The following is an 18063-nucleotide window of genomic DNA, read 5'->3' as shown; positions in this document are numbered from 1 at the left end:
GAGATGTGTGGTCTTTCCACAGCAAAGGAAGAACAAATGCATACTTATTGTTTTGCAAAAGTCTCAAACAGTACCCAGTATGAAGTACCGATTCAACCATGACTGCCCTATGGGTAAAATGGAGAGCTGAATGACAAGGATAGTGCCATAGACATGCACTTGCTTACACAGGGAAGTCTTTCTTCAGTATGCGATTTGTGCCAATTTATGGGTGTTATCCCCTTCATGGATCACTGCCTTGTTGTGGCGAAGGGGCTTGAATAACTCAGAGAAGCTATGAGCTATGCCATGCAGGGCCACCCAAGATGGACAGGTCATAGTGGAGAGTTTTGACTAAACGTGATCCACCTGGAGAAGGAACTGGCAAGTCACTCCAGTATCCCTGCCAAGAAAACTCCATGGACAAAGACAACAGGCATACAAAAGTTATGACGCTGGAAGATGAGCCCCTCAGGTCGGAAGGTGTCCAACATGCTACTGAGGAAGAGCGGAGGACAAGTACAAGTAGATTCAGAGCTGATGAAGCAGCTGGGCCAAAGCCGAAAGGTCGCTCAGTTTTGGATATGGAAGCGAAAGGAAAGTCCAATGCTGTAAAGAAAAATATTGCATAGGAACCTGGAATGTAAGAACCATGAATGGCGGTAAGCTGGATGTGGTCAAAAATGAGATGACAAGAACAAATATCGACATCCTGGGCATCAGTGAACTAAAATGGAAGGGAATGGGCGAATTCTGTTTGGATGACTATCATATCTACTACTGTGGGCAAAAATCCCGTAAAAGAAATGGAGTGGCCCTCATAGTCAACAAAAGAGTGGCAAAAGCTGTACTGGGATGCAATCTCAAAAATGACAGAATGATCTCGATACGAATCCAAGGCAGACCTTTTAACACCACAGTAATCCAAGTTTATGCACCAACTACCGGTGCTGAAGAAAGTGAAACTGACCAATTCTATGAAGACTTACAACACCTTCTAGAAATGACACCAAAGGAGGATGTTCTTCTCATTACAGGGGATTGGAATGCTAAAGTAGGGAATCAATAGATAAAAGGAACAACTGGCAAGTTTGGCCTTGGAGTTCAAAATGAAGCAGGGCAAAGGCTAATAGAGTTCTGTCAAAAGAACAAGCTGGTCATCACAAACACTCTCTTCCAACAACACAAGAGACGACTCTACACATGGATATCACCAAATGGGCAGCATTGAAATCAGATTGATTATATTCTCTGCAGCCAAAGATGGAGAAGCTCTATACAGTCAGCAAAAACAAGACCTGGAGCTGACTGTAACTCAGATCATCAGCTTCTTATAGCAAAATTCCAGCTTAAACTGAACAAAGTAGGAAAAACTACTGGGCCAGTAAGATACAATCTAAAGCGAATCCCTTATGAATACACAGTGGAAGTGAGGAACAGGTTTAAGGATTTAGATTTGGTGGACAGAATGCCTGAAGAACTATGGATGGAGGTTCGTAACATTATACAGGAGGCAGCAACGAAAACCATCCCAAGGAAAAGGAAATGCAAGAAAGCAAAATGGCTGTCCAACGAGGCCTTACAAATAGCGGAGGAGAGGAGGCAAGCAAAATGCAAGGGAGAAAGGGAAAGATACAGGAAACTGAATGCAGATTTCAAAAAAATAGCAAGGAGAGAGAAGAGGGCCTTCTTAAATGAGCAATGCAAAGAAATAGAGGAAAACAATAGAATGGGGAAAGCCAGAGATCTGTTCAAGAAAATTGGAGATATAAAAGGAACATTTCGTACAAAGATTACCATAATAAAGGACAAAAGGGGTAAGGACCTAACAGAAGCAGAAGACATCAAGAAGAGGTGGCAAGAATACACAGAGGAATTATACCAGAAAGATATGGAGGTCTCGTACACCTCAGGTAGTGTGGTTGCTGACCTTGAGCCAGACATCTTGGAGAGTGAAGTCAAATGGGCCTTAGAAAGCACTGCTAATAACAAGTCCAGTGGAAGTGATGATATTCCAGCTGAACTATTTAAAATTTTAAAAGATGATGCTGTTAAGGTGCTACACCCAATATGCCAGCAAGTTTGGAAAACTCAGCAGTGGCCAGAGGATTGGAGAAGATCAGTCTACATCCCAATCCCAAAGAAGGGCAGTACCAAAGAATGCTCCAACTACCGCACAATTGTGCTCATTTCACACGCTAACAAGGTTATGCTTAAAATTCTACAAGGCAGGCTTAGGCAGTATGTGGACCGAAAACTCCCAGAAGTGCAAGCTGGATTTCGAAGGGGAAGAGGAACCAGAGACCAAATAGCAAACATGCACTGGATTATGGAGAAAGCTAGAGAGTTCCAGAAAAACGTCTACTTCTGCTTCATTGACTATGCAAAAGCCTTTGACTGTGTCGACCACAGCAAACTATGGCAAGTTCTTAAAGAAATGGGAGTGCTTGATCACCTCATCTGTCTCCTGAGAAATCTCTATGTGGGATAAGAAGCTACAGTTAGAACTGGATATGGAACAACTGATTGCTTCAAAATTGGGAAAGGAGTACGACACGGTTGAATATTGTCTCCCTGCTTATTTAACTTATATGCAGAATTCATCATGCGAAAGGCTGATGAATCCCAAGCCGGAATTAAGATTGCCGGAAGAAATATCAACAACCTCAGATATGCAGATGACACAACCTTGATGGCAGAAAGTGAGGAGGAATTAAAGAACCTTTTATTGAGGGTGAAAGAGGAGAGTGCAAAATATGGTCTGAAGCTCAACATAAAAAAACCCAAGATCATGGCCACTGGTCCCATCACCTCCTGGCAAATGGAAGGGGAAGAAATGAAGGCAGTGAGAGATTTTACTTTCTTGGGCTTCTTTATCACTGCAGATGGTGACAGCAGTCACAAAATTAAAAGACGCCTGCTTCTTGGAAGAAAAGCAATGACAATCCTAGACAGCATCTTAAAAAGCAGAGACATCACCTTGCCGACAAAGGTCCGTATAGTTAAAGCTATGGTTTTCCCAGTAGTGATGTATAGAAGTGAGAGCTGGACCATAAAGAAGGCTGATCGCCGAAGAATTGATGCTTTTGAATTCTGGTGCTGGAGGAGACTCTTGAGAGTCCCATGGACTGCAAGAAGATCAAACCTATCCATTCTTAAGGAAATCAGCCCTGAGTGCTCACTGGAGGGACAGATCATGAAGCTGAGGCTCCAATACTTTGGCCACCTCATGAGAAGAGAAGAATCCTTGGAAAAGACCCTGATGTTGGGAAAGATTGAGGGCACTAGGAGAAGGGGACGACAGAGGACAAGATGGTTGGACAGTGTTCTCGAAGCTACGAACATGAATTTGACCAAACTGTGGGAGGCAGTGGAAGACAGGAGTGCCTGGCATCCTATGTTCCATGTGGTCACGAAGAGTCGGACACGACTAAACAACAAATGGGTGTTATTGTTTTCCTGAAAAACCGGGAAAGCCAGTGCTTATATTCTACAAGTCAGCTAAATCTTTCTTTGCCCCTCTGATAGAAGAACTGTGCCTCAGCCCGTCATCAGCAGTAAAGGATTCCTTGGTCATTCGCCCAAACACAGGGGAATGCCTGGGAATCAAGATCAGGGAGTTTCCAGCCAAAATAGACAATTGCCACATATATGACAAATTTCACAGTGACTAACAACGCTCCCTCAAAACTAGGGCTGCCATATGTCCAGATTTTCCCTGTACTGTGGCCCGTCAGGTGTCTGACAAGTGTTCTTTTTGCAGGTGAAAGCTGGCTCTGATATATGGATCACAAGTTGCACAGGTCTGTTTAAATTTAAATTAAATCAGGCAAAATCAGAACATTTTTCAGGGAAAAAAGTGCTAGCAGAACTGCAATGCTATCACTATCATTGTGGTGCAATTAAGCAAGGCAGCAAGCTGGCTGCTCTCATTTATTCTCAAACACTAATTGTTTAACTACAAGTTCATTTCAAGGAATGAAAATTACCAACTGTACATTTTCATTATGCAAATACATTGCTTAGTGGCAAATTACCCCTCTGCCTTCCTTCCTGTCTGATTATCACCATTTAGTACACCAGAGCTAGATGCTCTTTTCCATCTCCTTCATCTCACTTTCAAAGCGACTCCTTTGTGTGGCTTTTGTAGGTGTTAGTGTATCTGATATCTGACAATTTTTGAGCACTGACACACAGTGGCCTGGTTCATGTATGACGGCAAACCAGAGTTAAGCAAACTATGGCTTATCAAGAACCAGAAAGTGTGCTGGTGCAGGCTGCTCAAATCATGCTCCTCTTCCCTCCGTCTACTTTTAGTGGAGGTGGAGAATATCTTAAAACTAACACGGTAAATTCTTTCTGATGAACTGTTGAAGGAAGTTACACTACTGATGCTTTTATTGACTCTGGGGCTTTCAAATAATTACTGTCTGGCTCTCATAAGAATCCACAGAATTGAAGAGTCTATTGATAACAAACTGTGGTTCTCCTAGCCGGGTTTGTTTTGGTAGCCTCATAGAACCATAGGACCAGAATCCCACCATTCCTAATTCTAATATGTAGGGACTTCTTTCTTTTTGAATCATTTTTTATTGAAAGTTTTCCACATAAAATACAGTGTGAGAGAGAGATAACAAGAATAAGATGAGAAGGAGAAGAAGGAGAAGAGGAGGAGGAGAATAAATACAAATCCCTCTATCATAATTGTATCTTAACCCTCATTCCAGACACAGCTCTCCCCAGGGAGCTTCCCCCTCTTCCCACAGCCTCCCACCCTGGGAGATCCTCTCCTCTCTGCCTCTCATGCAAGAACCTCCATCTCCCGTCCATCACCTTCCTGTGTGTAGCTTTGTTTATCCAAAACAGGGAACTTCAAAAATAAATAGAAGGAAAGCATGAATTGGAGATCACAAAGAGATAAGAGAAATGAAGTAAGCAGGGAAAAAGAAAAAAAAGATGAACTCCCAGTTCTCTGTTTGCCAATCACCTTGCCAACAAAGGTCCGTATAGTTAAAGCTATGGTTTTCCCAGTAGTGATGTATGGAAGTGAGAGCTGGACCATAAAGAAGGCTGATCGCCAAAGAATTGATGCTTTTGAATTATGGTGCTGGAGGAGACTCTTGAGAGTCCCATGGACTGCAAGAAGATCAAACCTATCCATTCTTAAGGAAATCAGCCCTGAGTGCTCACTGGAAGGACAGATCGTGAAGCTGAGGCTCCAATACTTTGGCCACCTCATGAGAAGAGAAGACTCCCTGAAAAAGATCCTGATGTTGGGAAAGATGGAGGGCACAAGAAGAAGGGGGCGACAGAGGACAAGATGGTTGGACAGTGTTCTCGAAGCTATGAACATAAGTTTGACAAAGCTGCGGGAGGCAGTGCAAGACAGGAGTGCCTGGTGTCCATGGGGTCACAAAGAGTCGGATACGACTAAACGACGAAACAATAATAACAACAATCAATATGGTTTTTTTTACTTTTTGTAACATATGTTCTAGGAGAATTTTAAATATTGCTGTATTTTTGTTCCAAGCACTATGCTTTGCTTGCTAGCTTGCACCAAAACCGACACAAGCTGGCAACGTCTCTTCTGTGGTGTTGCTGCAATAAAGCAACTTGCATGCTAAAATATCTAATTACTTCTCCTGGCCCTGTTACTGAACTGCAGTGACCAAACTAATCTGAAATGCTATAAGTTGAGAAATATAAACAAGAACAGGCTTGTGTTTCCTAGTCACAAATACGTCAGGATTTCACAAGCTGTTTGAGGTTCTGAAAGTGCTGTGTCAGAGTTTCAGCCTGTCCTACAGCAAAGTGTGACCTGCATCGTTCTGTGTTCCTAACGTTTTCAGATTGAGGTGCTTAATGGCATATTTTAATTTATTGCTTTATTTTGGGGGTTAGTTAAAAGTTCTAAATTCTAAACAGTGGCATTTAATAAGCCTTCTGGACTAGAGGGGTGAGCGCAGGCGAATGCACTGCCTTAGCATGTGCCATAGGTTCAGCTGGGGCAATAATTGTGCTGTGAGCAGACTCATCAGTCCTGAGTGGGCCTAATGCTGATATGCAGGATGCAGCTGGCTTGAGGGAGAAACCTAGTAAAGGACCCACCAGCTCTTCCAGGCTGCACTATGCAGCCGACACCAATGCAATTGTTAAGTGACCTCTTTTTAAGCCAGACCAGGGAGAACTGTAAGTGTAAAACAGTCACTCTTGGGATGTATGTTTAAGGAAATGGGAAGCCAAGTCATTTCCTTAGAGATTTCCTTCTGCTGTAGGGAGGAATACAGTATTGTGTTTCCTGAATTCCACAAACACATCATTTATGTACAATGTATCAACAAGCGTTTGCATTTCCTTTATATGCTGTATTTGTGGGTTGAATGACAAGTAGAAAAAAAATTGACTCTAGGGGTGTAGCTATACTACATAATTATAAGACACACGTTCTAGCTTAACAACAATCATTTTCCTTTAAAATAATTAACTGAAGAATATGGATGCAAAACTCACCTTGAAAAATCTCCTTTTGCTTCCTGTAAAATTATGAAAAGGGGGCAAAGGATAAAACATCACTTAATTTTGCATATACACATGAAGAAAAATACATTTCTGGACATGGCAAATAAAAGCATTCCAAAGCATTTTAAATTACCCCATCTTCAAAACAAAATATCATCATAGTGTTTACATCTATCAACTTTAAGAAGCATGAATAGGTAGCCGGTAGGGGTATCCTGGTGATTCAATGTGCTGTCCCAACCTTAAGGAAGGGCGAGGCAACTTCAGCCTTTCTCTGTCAGAATCCCCATGGATTCATGTTTTAAATTTACAAAGAAGTCTTCATATTCAGAATCTCTGGATAGTTAAAGACATGACTAGTCTGTGCTAAGTGATTCTGAGTATGCAATCTCGCTTAGGAACATAATAAGTGTTGCACAGGGTCAGATCCAGGGTCTACCCAGCCCAGCACTCTTTACAATGGGAAACCTGTGGCTCTCCAGATGTTGTTGGACTTCAACTTCCATCATTCCTGACCTCTGACCTTGCTGGCTAGCACTGACGCGAGTTGTTCAGCCATTCCTGCTTTACAAGAACCCTAGCAACAGACATTAAGGCTACCCACTGAAAACTAGACAGTGGTCCATTGGTAGGCCATACTTTGCCTTCTGACCACTCTGTTAGAGCACAGTTCTATAAAAGCAAGACACAACACTACACCACAGTCCCCCCCCCACTTTGGTCAAGGGAAATTAAGGAACTATAATTCTATGAGGGTGTGAGGATCTCTAACATACCTTTCTTACAAACATTACAGAATCCCTGAATTCTTTGGAAGAAACTATAATACTTAAACATTAGGCATGCAAATATCTGTAAACCTTGTCACCTGGAATGAGTGAGAACTGACTATAGGTGACCAGGCAGAAAAGATAGGGCAAATAAGAAGACATCTGGATGATTTTTCTGTAGTCTGTTGATGTGCCAACATAACTATGTGTGGAAACCAGGCTTGTGAAGGTTTTGTGGGCTAATAACTTTTGCAAATTTATGTGCAAAGCTGAATTGAAAGTCTCATATTGTAGCATAGATGTGCCCCAATATTCTGATGTAGCCATGACATGAGGTTAACGCCTAACAGTTTGTTTATCTTCTAAAGACTGGCCTCATACCAACTCTGGCAAGCAGAGATGTGGTCCTATTGAGACTTGGGATTCCTTTAGTAAGTTAAGTACATTTGGGACAGCTCAGTTTCTTATTTTATTTTCCTTTGGACACAATATCTTTTCACAACATTTGCACTTCCTAAGCAACCACTCAAGGGAGCACAACATGTTTGTTTTAGATGTCTTGCATCTGGGAACATTGTGACTTAACTCTGACTATCAATCCATAATCGAAACAATGTTACACACTTTTGCTACTGTTTTCCATTAGAAGAATGTTTAATTTTGGATTGTGAAGTGTCAGGGCTCTGATTTGGAAACAGGTAGGGCTGAATAACAGACCCCTTCTCCTAGAACCAAGGCTGTAGCTATAGGAGGGAGATGAGAGAAAGACAGAATACACACATAGGGACCTGATCCGCATTAGGGATGTCCAGGCCTCTTCCATGAATTTTCTGCTTCAGTTTTTTTAAAAAAAGAAAGCTCTAAGCTGAAATCCTAAACATGGTTATGTTGACTCATGGTTATGTTTACTCAAAAGTAAGTCCCAATGAATTTAGTGGGGCTTTTTCCCAGGTAAGCAGGGTTAGGATTGCAGCCATTATGCCTACAGAAACACATGCAAAATATGTGTGAAATGTTTGGGCAGCATAATTACTATCAAATTGCTCAATGAACCAATGGGTAAAAAGGCAGTAGAATAAGGTGCCAAACACTTGATACACATTTTATACCAATAATAGTCTATTTGCTGTTTCACAATGACTTTTACTGTCCCCTTCCCCAAACAGAGCTAGGTCTCCCCAAGCCAGAAGCCTAGTTTTAGGCCAGCCTAAACCTGTAAAAGTTTTGTTTTTTTCAATTCCAGCCATATTACACTCTTGACAGAAAAACCAAGTCTGGCAGGATGTCTCTTGGGTTTTTATATTCAACAGAGTTTGATTTTTAAATACATATTCAACACTTTGCTATTGGAAAATTCTGTAAATTGTATATTCCCATACCCCAATATACCTCTTGATCTTCACTTAGTGACTCAATAGTGCTTATCAAAGTGACTGTGTAATTCTTAAATTCAGAAAGGACATTGCTAAGCAAACCTCCCTGCATTTCACTGAATGATTTTCAGGAGTAAATAATAGAAGGGAAGTTATTTGCTTCTTCCCTAGAAAAGAAGATCTCTCTGTGTTAAAAGCCGGTTTGGGAGGTGCCAGAAAGGAAAATGTGACTTCCAAAACAACTATCTGCAAGGCTTCAAGTAGGCCTTCCTTTCACTTTGAAACTAGCAATAGACTAGGCTCATAGAACATTTGGCTGACCAAGCTCTAATGCAACCAAGCAGCTACAGTATGTATGGTTTTGCTGTCTGCCAGGAACTGTAGAAAAAGGGGAAGGGGAAAGTTGCCAAGCAACCGGATGGTTGCAGATCAGGGCTTTGTGGGTTGCCTCAGTTTGGTGCATCACCAGTTGTGCAGGCCCATCTTGCCCAATAAAAGACCATGGGTGCCATATAATTGTGACTGAAAATGCCCTCAAACCTCTCTATACCTCCTGAGCATTTCCTGTGCAGGAAACAAAAGTCAAACTTTGTTCAGCATGACTGCGTAACCATAGCACAACCACTTCAGAAGCAGTTCCACTATGGAGGTTTTACTAGACTTAACTACTCCTGCTGTAATTCAAATTAATTGATTGCTAAGGCTCCAAGGAAACGTTTGTGGATGTCTAGAGTAGAATTTACAATTGTGTTTGTTAATTCCATTTAATTGGCAATCAATTAACTGGGGCTACAGCGGAAGGATAAAACAGTTACTTTATAGTACCCTTGGGGTTGGCAATCTCCATTTCTGCTAATTATATCATGGGGCTAGCTCCCAGCGTGGTACAATACATGCTTATGAAAGCCAATGGAACTGAATTAACATTTCACTGGTCTTGGTTTTATAATTAAGTATTTAACAAGCACTGAAGACTGATTATTTTAAAAATCTCATACGCCTAGCAATAATGATAATAATAACAATTTCTATTCTGCCCTTCCCCAATAGGAGTCTATGATAGCAACCAACAACAAAAAAGTTAGTCTCTCCCCTCCTTAACCATGAGCCAAGGTTGGTTACAGCCCATGGTGGAGAGAGCTTAACTACAAGCCTGGGTTCAGATGACATGCTAAGCCAAGCCTTGACTAAGTTGACATGCTGCACTGAACTGGAGAAAGTTGGAAGAAAGGAGGTGCAAGCTCCTTTTGGGGAGCCAGCATATTTGTGCAGTCCCAAATATGTCTTACAGTGAAACCAGGCCATTACGTGATACATCTGTTATGAACAAACCATGGCTAAAGCAGTTTCCATGAATATTTTTAACAAAGTGAGACACAAGTCTTGTTGGTCTGTATACATGGGGTTGCATCCAATGTTAGTCCTTCTTGAGCAGACCCACTGAAAATGATGAACGTGATCAACTTGGGTCCATTGATTTTAATGGGTATACTTTGAGTAGAGCTTAGTTGGATACAACCTATGGTCTCAAGTGGGCAGAACTTAATTTGTCAGACCAAACAATTGTTTCACTGTACATGCAGGACCTCAACAAGCAATTGCTAGTGCAAACCATACTTATGTCTGCATTGGGGCTTCCTGAAACAAGTTCAAGTCAGGTTTGCAAATTTACCTTCAGTTTAACAAGGAGTGTGATGTATGAGTGGAGCAGCCTTGCACAAACTTTGATCTGACAAGTAAAATGCAGCCTGGGAAACTTTCTGATTTTGCTGTCTTATTGGGACTGCAAACCAACCAAGAGGGGACTTTTCACACCCCTGGCCTGCCCCAATATATTGGTAGACTTTGTGGGCCACAAACTGTGAATACCTTTTCAGGAAAACTGTGAATACCTTTTCAGGATAGCTCTCCACATCTTCATACGATCCTCACAACAACTCTGGCCCAAGGTCACCCATTCATGACCAAGTGGGGATTTGAATCTTTATATCTCGGGTCATCCACAGAGCAATGTAGCACAACACAGATCTAGTAAGTGGCATGTTTGTACATATATGCACATAAGTCGCAGTGTAAGAAGAAGAATATGTGTTTTATTTATTTATTTTTAAATCCTTAAGTGGCAAGTCTTGAAAGTTGGAAGATAAAAAGAACAAATCTGACATAACTTACCTGCAAGATGTATGAAGCCAGTTCAAACACAACTTCACTGTCGACCTCAATGAGCTCCTGATGAGAAAAGAAAATGAGGGTGAATAAGCAAGTAATTTATTTATTTTAGTTCTTCCAAAAAGAAGTGATACCTCTGTGTCTCCATTGTATACTGAAGGAGTCTGAAAGTAATGTGGATTCATAGAAAAAAAACTTGTGGCACAGAAAAAATTCTAGTACTTTGGGGAAGTTGCTACCTATCACTAATATTAAAGTAGGGGTGGATTTCTCTTGCTTTTCTTGAATATTTTCAGTGATGCTCCTGAAGCTCAATTGACATTTTGTTACAATGATATGGGTGTGGATTCAGTTATTATCACAGCTCACAGGAAGGTGGTTCACAGCTGAAAATGTGGGCTGATGTTTTTTTCCATGGGAATTGTATTTAGTGTGCCTTGAAATTGCTTAGATCATTCTTCTGGCAGCTAGTAAAACCTTCCATAAAACTACAATGAGACACAAGCTGAAATGACCGAAGCTTTGACAGAGCTTTTCTTTAAAGTTCAGATTTAGTCCAAGATGGTGGTGCCCCCCCCCCAGGCCCGGCCCTACGTGCAGGCTGGGTGGCGCCCCACTGCCATTCTGCAAGCATTCTCAATACAGTTGCTCCTATTGGACGAAGGCCACTCAACATTTATTAGAATAGATGTTCATAGTAGAGACCCTCTGCACAAACAGCCCTCATGCCTTCTATCGCACAAAATGTGTTTGTACCAGTGGTCTAGTATCTGAGAGGTATGTTACATTTCAGCTGCTTCCTTCCTCACATCACAACAAAGGGACAACAAAGGTCTCCAGTCAAATATTTGGCTGCTTATTTCAAACTAGCATATGGGTGTGAGCTCTCTTAACCTCTTCAGCTCTTTTCCAAGGACTCTTCCCTCTTCTGCCCATCCTCTCCTCTTTTCCCATCCCGTTCATGCTCCTTCCTTGGACAACTCACTTCTCTTACATATTCCACATTACCTCATCCTTCTCACTAACTTGTCACCCCCTAGAGCCCTGCTTCCCAATCTTAACAACCAGAGCAGCTTGGCCAATGGGAGCCACTGGTCTCTCGGCATACCCTACCCCTCTGTGACAGTCAGGCAACTCAGCCACTCACTGCCAGAAGCTCCATCACCATCACAAAATTCCTTCACACACTGCAGTTTTGATGGGTGTCTCACAGTCACACATGAATTAAATCTGTATTTACTGGCCAGTTTTTATACTGTACTAATAGTCAAGTATTTTCATTGTGGTTCCCATGAGCTACTGTCAGGGCTGGAGTTGGAGCATGTCCCAGTTCCTCCAGCTGAGGAATCTAACCTCCAAATTGTTACTTTGCATGCCCCTGCTGGCCTTCTATACTTAAACTTTTGTTTGAATTATTTAAACTTGCTTGGAAAGAAAAAAAAGGCATGAAACACCCAAGATCTAAATTCAGATACAGTGGAACCTCGGTTTATGAACACCTCGGTTTATGAATTTTCGGTTTATGAACGCCGCGGACCCATCTGGAACGGATTAATTCACTTTCCATTACTTTTAATGGGAAAGTTCGCTTCAGTTTATGAACGCTTCAGTTTATGAACAGACTTCCGGAACCAATTACACCCATGTTTCAGTTTATGAACGCTTCAGTTTAAGTACTCTGCGGACCCGTCTGGAACGGATTAATCCACTTTCCATTACTTTCAATGGGAAAGTTCGCTTCAGTTTATGAACAGTTGCTCCGTGGACCGTCTGGAACGGATTAATCCACTTTCCATTACTTTCAATGGGAAAGTTCGCTTCAGTTTATGAACGCTTCAGTTTATGAACAGACTTCCGGAACCAATTGTGTTCATAAACCGAGGTACCACTGTAAATGCAATAATGCACGCCATTCAAGTGGATGACACACCTCATTTCACAAGTCACAATAACTGTACTGAGTCTGCTGCCCCTGGCAAATATGGAGCAACAGCCCTTAGCCAGGTGCTCTTGTCTCCTGCTGCTATAGTGCCAGAGCCAGTCCGCTAAAATAATGCTCTCACTCAAGTCTTCTATCACAATCCACGGCAGCCAGATCCAGAAGTGAGCCTTTAACAAAGGGGCTTTCTACTTCTTTTATCCTTTCCCATTCTTGTGCATGTTTGGCTTTAAAAATGCCTTTGGCCAAAATGTTTAATTGTGTGTTCGGTTTTACTAATGAGGTGCATTCAGGAAGTATAAGAAAGCTGAAGACAGAGCAGGCCAAAGAAAATGTGTGTTTACCATATACTCGGGAATGGTTCAGCTTGGCAGTCCACCATGCACAGCTGGAAATTAGGTTGCCAGGTAACTGCGCTAGAGATCCTGCTCCACTTTAACAGTGGAGCATGCTTAGTATGATGGTCACATTGCTCATCTTCCCCTCCTTCCTGGCATGAAATGCTTAGAGATGGGGCATGGGCTTGGAGCAGTTGCAAGTTTTGGGGGGACAGAGCTGTGTGTGCTCTCAGGTATGGTGGAGGACACTGTTTCATCAACTGCTTCTGTACATGTTACAGGTAGGTAGCCATGTTGGTCTGATGTGTTGTTGTTTAGTCGTTTAGTTGTGTCCAACTCTTTGTGACCACATGGACCAGAGCACGCCAGGCACTCCTATCTTCCACCGCCTCCGGCAGTTTGGTCAAACTCATGTTGGTGCTTCGAGAACTCTGTCCAACCATCTCGTCCTCTGTCGTCCCCTTCTCCTTGTGCCCTCAATCTTTCCCAACATCAGGGTCTTTTCCAGGGAGTCTTCTCTTCTCATGAGGTGGCCAAAGTATTGGAGCCTCAGCTTCAGGATCTGTCCTTCCAGTGACCACTCAGGGATGATTTCCTTAAGAATGGATAGGTTTGATCTTCTTGCAGTCCATGGGACTCTCAAGAGTCTCCTCCAGCACCATAATTCAAAAGCATCAATTCTTTGGCGATCAGCCTTCTTTATGGTCCAGCTCTCACTTCCATACATCACTACTGGGGAAACCATAGCTTTTACTATATGGACCTTTGTCGGCAAGGTGATGTCTCTGCTTTTTGAGATGCTGTCTAGGTTTGTCATTGCTTTTCTCCCAAGAAGCAGGCGTCTTTTAATTTCGTGACTGCTGCAGTGATCATCTGCAGTGATCACGGAACCCAAGAAAGTAAAATCTCTCTGATGTAGTCGAAACAAAATAAAACAATTCCTTCCAGTAGTACCTTAGAGACCAACTAAGTTTGTCATTGGTATGAGCTTTTGTGTGCATGCACACTTCTTCAGATACACAGATACACAGCATGTACACAAAAGCTCATACCAATGACAAACTTAGTTGGTCTCTAAGGTACTACTGGAAGGAATTTTTAAATTTTGCTTCTGTACATGGAATAGAGGGCACCATCTTGTTGGTGGTGGTGGTGTTTTTGCTGCAGGCAGCAGAATATCTTAGGACAGCTCTAAAACAACTCCACCAGGCAACAGAGGAAGAGCATGGGGAGGAAGGCCACAGCTGCATTCTCGTTTGCAGTAGCAAGGGAACATAAGAAGAGCCCTCTGGATGAGGCCAATGGGCCATCTAGTGCAGCCTCTTGTTCTCACAGTGGCCAACCAGGTGCCTATGGGAAAGCAGAACAGGAGCACAACAGCACCCTCCCACCTGGCAGTTTCCAGCAGGTGGCACGGAAGGCTCCTGCCTCCAGCCATGGAGGCAGAGCATAGCCATCATGTCTAGTAGCCACTGATAGCCGCATCCTTCATGAACTTGCCCAATCCTCTTTTAAAGTCATCCAAGTGGGTGGCCATCACTGCCTCTTGTGGGAGTGAATTCAGGAGTTCACCTATGTACTGGATGAAGAACTACTTTACAACAACAACAACAACAACAACAACAACAACAACAACAACAACAACAACTTATTATTTATACCCCACCCATCTGGCTGAGTTTCCCCAGCCACTGTGGGCATATCCCAATTGAGTGTTAAAAACAATACAGCATTAAATATTAAAAACTTCCCTAAATAGGGCTGCCTTCAGATATCTTGTAAAAATAGGATAGCTGCTTATTTCCTTACAGGTAGGTAGCCATGTTGGTCTGACGTAGTCGAAACAAAATAAAAAAAATCCTTCCAGCAGCACCTTAAAGACCAACTAAGTGTTTATTTTGGTATGAGCTTTCGTGTGCATGCACACTTCTTCAGATACCTTATTTCTTCAGATGCTTATTTCCTTGACATCTGATGGGAGGGCATTCCACAGGGCAGGTGCTGCTACCGAGAAGGCCCTCTGTCTGGTTCCCTGTAACCTCACTTCTCACAATGAGGGATCCGCCAGAAGGTCCTCGGCGCTGGATCTCAGTGTCCGGGCTGAATGATGGGGATAGAATCATAGAATCATAGAGTTGGAAGAGACCACAAGGGCCATCCAGTCCAACCCCCTGCCAAGCAGGAAACACCATCAAAGCATTCCCAACAGATGGCTGTCAAGCCTCTGCTTAAAGACCTCCAAAGAAGGAGACTCCACCACACTCCTTGGCAGCAAATTCCACTGCCGAACAGCTCTTACTGTCAGGAAGTTCTTCCTAATGTTTAGGTGGAATTTTCTTTCTTGTAGTTTGAATCCGTTGCTCCGTGTCCGCTTCTCTGGAGCAGCAGAAAACAACCTTTCTCCCTCCTCTATATGACATCCTTTTATATATTTGAACATGGTTATCATATCACCCCTTAACCTTCTCTTCTCCAGGCTAAACATACCCAGCTCCCTAAGCCGTTCCTCATAAGGCATCGTTTCCAGGCCTTTGACCATTTTGGTTGCCCTCTTCTGGACACGTTCCAGCTTATCAGTATCCTTCTTGAACTGTGGTGCCCAGAACTGGACACAGTACTCCAGGTGAGGTCTGACCAGAGCAGAATACAGTGGTACTATTACTTCCCTTGATCTAGATGCTATACTCCTATCGATGCAGCCCAGAATTGCATTGGCTTTTTTAGCTGCTGCATCACACTGCTGACTCATGTCAAGTTTGTGGTCTACCAAGACTCCTAGATCCTTTTCACATGTACTGCTCTCAAGCCAGGTGTCTCCCATCCTGTATTTGTGCCTTTCATTTTTTTTGCCCAAGTGTAGTACTTTACATTTCTCCTTGTTAAAATTCATCTTGTTTGCTTTGGCCCAGTTGTCTAATCTGTTAAGGTCATTTTGAAGTGTGATCCTGTCCTCTGGGGTGTTAGCCACCCCTCCCAATTTGGTGTCATCTGCAAACTTGCTCAGGATGCCCTCAAGCCCATCATCCAAGTCATTGATAAAGATGTTGAACAAGACTGGGCCCAAGACAGAACCCTGTGGCACCCCACTAGTCACTACTAGGAGGAGCCATTGATGAGCACCCTTTGGGTTCGGTCAGTAAGCCAGTTACAAATCCACTGAATGGTAGCATTGTCTAGCCCACATTTTACCAGCTTCTTTACAAGAATATCATGGGGCACCTTGTCAAAGGCCTTGCTGAAATCAAGATAGGCTACATCCACAGCGTTCCCTTCATCTACCAGGCTTGTAATTCTGTCAAAAAATGAGATCAGATTAGTCTGACATGACTTATTTTTCAGGAACCCATGCTGACTTTTAGTGATCACAGAGTTTATTTCTAGGTGCTCACAGACTGTTTGCTTAATGATCTGCTCTAGAATCTTTCCTGGTATTGATGTCAGGCTGACTGGGCGGTAATTGTTTGGGTCCTCTCTTTTCCCCTTTTTGAAAATAGGGACAACATTTGCCCTCCTCCAGTCTGCTGGAACTTCGCCTGTTCTCCAGGAATTTTCAAAGATTATTGCCAGTGGTTCTGAAATCACCTCTGCCAGTTCTTTTAATACTCTTGGATGTAGTTCATCTGGCCCTGGAGACTTGAATACATCTAAACTAGCCAAGTATTCTTGTACTACCTCCTTACTTATTCTGGGCTGTGTTTCCCCTGCTGAATCATCTGCTCCATATTCTTCAGGTCGGGCGTTGTTTTCTTTCTTGGAGAAGACTGAGGCAAAGAAGGCATTGAGGAGTTCTGCCCTTTCTCTGTCCCCTGTTTGCATTTCACCATCTTCTCCTCTGAGTGACCCCACTGTTTCCTTGTTTTTCCTTTTGCTACGGACATACCCATAAAAGCCCTTTTTGTTGCTTTTAACCTCTCTAGCGAGCCTGAGTTCATTCTGTGCTTTAGCTTTTCTGACTTTGTCTCTACACGTGCTGGCTATATGTTTGAATTCCTCTCTGGAGATTTCCCCCCTTTTCCATTTTTTGTACATATCCCTTTTAAATCTTAACTCAGTCAAAAGTTCTTTAGATAGCCACCCTGGCTTCTTGAGGCACCTTCCATGGAGACTTTCTTTTACCTGTTCAATTGTTGTTGTTGTTGTTTAGTCGTTTAGTCGTGTCTGACTCTTCGTGACCCTATGGACCATGGCACTCCTGTCTTCCGCTGCCTCCCACAGTTTGGTCAAACTCATGTTCGTAGCTTTGAGAACACTGTCCAACCATCTCATCCTCTGTTGTCCCCTTCTCCTTGTGCCCTCAATCTTTCCCAACATCAGGGTCTTTTCCAGGGAGTCTTCTCTTCTCATGAGGTGGCCAAAGTCTCGGAGCCTCAGCTTCAGGCTCTGTCCTTCCAGTGAGCACTCAGGGCTGATTTCCTTAAGAATGGATAGGTTTGATCTTCTTGCAGTCCATGAGACTCTCAAGAGTCTCCTCCAGCACCATAATTCAAAAGCATCAATTCTTCGGCGATCAGCCTTCTTTATGGTCCAGCTCTCACTTCCATACATCACTACTGGGAAAACCATAGCTTTAATTATATGGACCTTTGTAGGCAAGGTGATGTCTCTGCTTTTTAAGATGCTGTCTAGGTTTGTCATTGCTTTTCTCCCAAGAAGCAGGCGTCTTTTAATTTCGTGACTGCTGTCACCACCTGCAGTGATCAAGGAGCCCAAGAAGGTAAAATCTCTCACTGCCTCCATTTCTTCCCCTTCTATTTGCCAGGAGGTGATGGGACCAGTGGCCATGATCTTGGTTTTTTTGATGTTGAGCTTCAGACCATATTTTGTGCTCTCCTCTTTCACCCTCATTAAAAGGTTCTTTAATTCCTCCTCACTTTCTGCCATCAAGGTTGTGTCATCTGCATACCTGAGGTTGAAGAAATATCAACAACCAGCTTCATTGGATATCCACAAATGGGCAGGTGGGATCTCCAAGT

At 42.8% G+C, this 18063-nt stretch overlaps 1 protein-coding gene across 6 annotated transcripts in view; it reads right to left on the bottom strand.

Annotated features, from left to right (window-relative positions):
* The window catches only part of FRMD4A (FERM domain containing 4A), a 346110-nt gene that overhangs the window by 81051 nt on the left and 246996 nt on the right, over positions 1–18063 (bottom strand). For all 6 annotated transcript variants that reach the window (XM_035127381.3, XM_035127379.3, XM_035127378.3 and 3 more), the window contains 2 exons: positions 10817–10873; positions 6493–6515 (listed from right to left, as the gene is read on the bottom strand). In XM_035127381.3, the coding sequence (XP_034983272.1) occupies positions 6493–6515; positions 10817–10873 (80 nt within the window). The remainder of the gene's footprint in view (positions 1–6492; positions 6516–10816; positions 10874–18063) is intronic.

This window comes from Zootoca vivipara, chromosome 9 (genome assembly GCF_965207765.1).
Source record: "Zootoca vivipara chromosome 9, rZooViv2.hap1.1, whole genome shotgun sequence".
Lineage (NCBI taxonomy): Eukaryota > Metazoa > Chordata > Lepidosauria > Squamata > Lacertidae > Zootoca > Zootoca vivipara.
The sequence above is the reverse complement of the archived record's forward strand: the minus strand, read 5'-3'. Positions and strand labels throughout refer to the sequence as shown.